Source organism: Macaca nemestrina, chromosome 10 (assembly GCF_043159975.1).
Source record: "Macaca nemestrina isolate mMacNem1 chromosome 10, mMacNem.hap1, whole genome shotgun sequence".
NCBI classification, from domain to species: Eukaryota; Metazoa; Chordata; class Mammalia; order Primates; family Cercopithecidae; genus Macaca; species Macaca nemestrina.
This window is the reverse complement of record NC_092134.1, coordinates 128,427,824-128,432,336: the sequence shown is the minus strand read 5'-3', so window position 1 is coordinate 128,432,336 and position 4,513 is coordinate 128,427,824. Positions and strand designations below refer to the sequence as shown.

General features: G+C 40.7%; 1 protein-coding gene and 1 long non-coding RNA gene across 5 annotated transcripts in view; one reads left to right on the top strand and one right to left on the bottom strand.

Annotated features, from left to right (window-relative positions):
- LOC105481967 (glutamate ionotropic receptor NMDA type subunit 2B) overlaps positions 1 to 4,513 on the bottom strand; it is a 442,762-nt gene that overhangs the window by 24,171 nt on the left and 414,078 nt on the right. For all 4 annotated transcript variants that reach the window (XM_011741769.3, XM_071072181.1, XM_011741782.3 and 1 more), the window contains one exon: positions 2,356 to 2,594. In XM_011741769.3, coding sequence (XP_011740071.2) covers positions 2,356 to 2,594 — 239 coding nt within the window. The remainder of the gene's footprint in view (positions 1 to 2,355; positions 2,595 to 4,513) is intronic.
- LOC139356856 (uncharacterized) overlaps positions 1 to 4,513 on the top strand; it is a 59,866-nt gene that overhangs the window by 2,841 nt on the left and 52,512 nt on the right. The window lies entirely within an intron of this gene.

The following is a 4,513-nucleotide window of genomic DNA, read 5'->3' as shown; positions in this document are numbered from 1 at the left end:
CTGAAGCAAGAACGTGGGGACAGGTTAGATCTCCAGAGAGGCTAGAAATGACCACAAAAAAACACTCTCCCACCAATAATTGCCCCAACTGGATAAGAAAAAATCAGGGAAAGCATGAAGCGAATAGTCTGATATACTGTTAGATGTGGCTAGAAGCTTGTCTAATTTATACCCCTGAATTTGGTGACTGTCATGTCATGAGACGAGGTCAGTGACCTGGCCATCAGAGAGGGGGCATGGTCACACCCAGTAACTTGAGCAAAGGGACTGGAATCATAGGATATGGCATTTTTGCCTCAACTTCACAGTTGACTTACCGTGGTTTTCTATGCCTAGATTTTCACATCTTAAAAATGAGGCCATGATATCAACCCATAGCAAAAAATATTGTCAGTCTTCTGGAAATAAATGGCCATGCTCTATGGATGCTGAGGTTGCTCTGCCATGGCTGACAGTAAAGCACAGGGGAGCTCAGTAGCTCACAATTGCCACTGTTTTCCAGCTCTGACAAATTTTAAGCAGGTTTTAGAATTTCGGTCACCAAATAACAGCTGAGCAATTCTCTTCAATTCTCTTCTTGAGCCAAGCATGAACAGAATTCACAGAAAGAGAGAATTAGGAAGCCCTGGGGTCAATGAAGGATTTTTCTCCTGCTGTGCTCTACACTGTGGGAGGGAAGAATTGGGACAAACAGCCAGTACTAAATAGGAATAAATAACTCCCTTGTTGAATTCTCTCATTTATTCTCTCTTTAGCGCCTGTTTTCCTTCTTATACTTTCTCACTCAATATTATCATCAATAATTAACATCTTAACAAATTAGTATTGATCGAGAGCTCCATGTACAGCTTCTTGTACAGGGCTTTGAAGGACACTGCAGGAGAGGCAATGGGCTGGGTTCCTGGAGGGCTCAGTATGTTTGATTCTAAAGTCAAGCCAACCGCCTGCTCACATCTTGCTCCCTGCCTGGAAAGGTGGACAAACTTGGAACTTTTCTCCCTGGCTAGGGAAAGTATTTGAAAAGAGGTTGTTTGAATTGTGTCATTACAACAAATGGGACTAATTTGGAAAGGTAAGTTGTCTCACTGGATGGGAATGAGAGGGGAGATGATTAGAAGAATCATAGCCAAATGGGAAAGAAGAAAGGTTTAGACAAGGTAAGTCTCATTGTCCCACAGGGCATCAGCAAGACGGAAGATCTTCAAGGTAAGGTTATTCCACTTTCCCAGTTCTTCTAACTCTTCCTGATTAAGGTCAAGAGAAAATTCCAAGCCTTTTTTCCTCTATAGAGGCATTGATCATGTCAAAGCATCATAAATGGGGTTTTTATTACAGATCACCAGCTCCCATGGCTTCTGGCGTTCCCCTATCTGAGATCTTAGGGAAGGGCTACCAGGGAAGCAACATGGCTCAGGGATCATCACCACCCCCAAGTTCCATCCTCCTGTTCTGAGCTCACTCGATGGCCTGAATTAACTCACAGCCAGAGAGGAAACGGAGAAATTGTTCTCTATCAGTAAAATACTATAGGAAAAAGATGAAAACATGAAATAATTTAATGAGAAATCAATTTTCTCATTAATACAAAACTCCGATTGAGTCAAAGTTGGCCATATCTGGAACCTAGACCTTCATTCATTCTCATGAATTAGTCTCTCCACTTTATTAACAAAATCAAAAGAAGCTCACTTTTTAAAAAACTTCTCCCTGTGACCTTCTGCTCATACACAAAACTGTCTTCCTAGTGTCTCATTTTGGACTAGGAATGAAGAGGAGACCTAAATAAAGAATGACCTAAGAGTTTTTACTCTTGCTCCAACTAGGGAAGTTTCTGGAATGTAAATTTCTTATGAGTCAGAGCTTATTTCTGAAGGTTCTATTAAGCTCTTTAACTCTCCATAACCAACACATGGTTAAAACATAGAGTGAAACAACTAATAATATACCTTTGTATGTTAAAATAAGAGATATGTTACATATAATTATTTAAACAGAAATGTACATTTTTAAAGGATTAGATAGTTAATAGAGTTTATACAGAACCAACTAATGGTGATGAAAGGCATTTGGTAAAAAGCCAAATTTTCCATTTTGACAGATCTGTCAGTTCCCGTAGAGAACCAAATGCCCAAATCCCACACAGAAAGCTGTTTCTTGAAGGAAATATAGTATCACCCACTTTTCTGAGCCGCTTGCAATCACATCACACAAACTCCTGAGAAAACATACATGATGTGGTTTATTGCTTGAGCAACATGGGGGTGGAGATAGTGTCCTCTTGGGTCTCTCTGCTTTGTACAGTGCTAGGCTAAGCTGTCCCTAACAAGCTCTAGGCATTTAAATCAAAACACTTACTCTGCTGATGGAGAAGACCATGCCAGGCTTGCCAGAACAGACACCCATAAAGCAATGTCGGAACTGCCAATAGAAAAGGTGTTCGCAGATGAAGGTGATGAGGCTGAGAGCCATGGCCGCCCCCAACATGTAGAAGACCCCTGCCATGTTGTCAATGTCCAGCTGGCTGCTCATGACCTCATTCTTCTCATTGTGACAAATGCCAGTGAGCCAGAGAGCTTCCAGTTCTTCCATCTCCCCTGGGGAAAGGACAGAGAAGGAAAACAGATAAAAAGAGGAGACAGGAAAGGAGTAGAGAAAAGGGAAAAAGAGGGGTATTGAGCAAGAAAGAGAAAGATACATGAAAGGAAAAGAGACAAGGAGACAAAAAGGAAATGAAAAAAGTTAACAGTAATCTTATTAATGCCATTACATATTAATTCATCAACATACTCAGTAAGCATTCAATAAAAACTTCATGTGAGTACTGCAGGTGCTATGAACACATGAAATGTTGCTCCCACTCTCCATTATCTAGCCTGTATAAATTGGCATATAAATAATCACAATGACAAGCTGTCTGCAGGTAACAAGAGTTCAAAATGGTGACGGTAATTCTGTGGATAGCATGGCCAGTGGTTTTTCGTGAAGTAAGTAGGAGTTGGAAGTGGGCATGCTGGATGGATGAATTTTAATTTACATTGTACAAAAAGGCACTCCAGGCAGCAGGAATAGTATGGTCGGTGGGAACACACAAGGCTTGTTTAAGGAAAGGCATACAGAACAGTTCAAACAGAAAAAGACACAGTAGGCAAAAGAAGCTGAATAAAAAAGATTGATGTGAGAGTGCTAAAGACCAGAGTATCAGATTAAGCATTCTGCACTTAATATTACAGACAGTGGGGAATAACATAATCGAATGAGTGATTCAGAGAATTGCCCTTAAAATTGTGCAAAGCAGATTGGGTAGGGAGGAGAGAGGCAGAGAGATTGATTGATTCCCTAGGGCCCCTCCGATTTACTGATCTCTTGTTGAAGAAAATAAAGAGCAAAGAGGAGTGAGCTTGAATAAAATAAGACTCCCAAATTCAGACTTGCCTTCTTTACACATTGTTTAACCATGCTTTGATTGCTTTAATTCATGTCAGATTTCAATGACCTTTTTCCACTTCACCAGATGCTAGGAAGTAGGAAGAGGTCCCAGACAAAAGGAAAGTAAAAGAAACCATGTGCCCTAGAATGCATCTAGTTCTAGACAAGCAAAATTCTGAAAATCTCATGGAGAAAATTGCCTATTCCAATAGTTCTAGTTTGGCTAAAAAACTGAACTTTGCTTGCATAATCCGACTAAAGTTTTGGCAACTTTTGCAAATCATCTCTTTCTGATGGGTATCGTCTCCATTATTGCCTTTGAGTGACAGCTACACTAAAATTACAGAAGCTCTTATACCAAAATGGCTTGGTAACACTTCAGCTAAAACATTCTCCTGTTTCCAATGTTAATCAAACCACTTTTCCCTTATTTTTTTTAAATTAAACTATGATTCTCCTAACTAGTGGAGCAGACAACTTCACCTGGATTCTAAAAATCCACCTGTGGTCTTCTGCTTCTGATCTCATCCTTAACGGCAAACCTTCTGCAGACATAATTGAGATAGCCACTTGGCTGATGGCTGGTGAAGCCAAGAAGGGTCTGGCTGCTCATTCATAACTGAGTTAGTTTCTGTGATTCTAACAGAAAGAGTAGTTTCTTTGTACAATAAAGTGAAGAGGGATGCAGAAGACAGGAATATAATGAAACAGAAGATGAGATTTTTTCAACTCAAGTTGGCAGCTCAGTCTGCTGCCAGGATGATACTGGGGAGTAGCTGATGGTGTCTGCCTCTGAGGACCCTAACCCTGCCTCTTCCAGCTGAAAGAGCAAGATGGGAGAGCAGGAAGAATGACTAGATGGCTGCAAGTTTATTTCTCTGCCCTACCTCTGGGCACATAAAGAGCAGAGAGCTTCCACAGTTCCATCTATTATTTTGGCCACATGTGAGATGACTGGATGAAACATCTAATATCAGTTCTCCTACTTTATCCCTGAAGGTTTGATTATAGCCTGCAACCCAGAAACAAACCTCCTTGACAAACTGCTTCAATCCTCTCCCTGCCATCTTTCACCTTGTTATGGGGT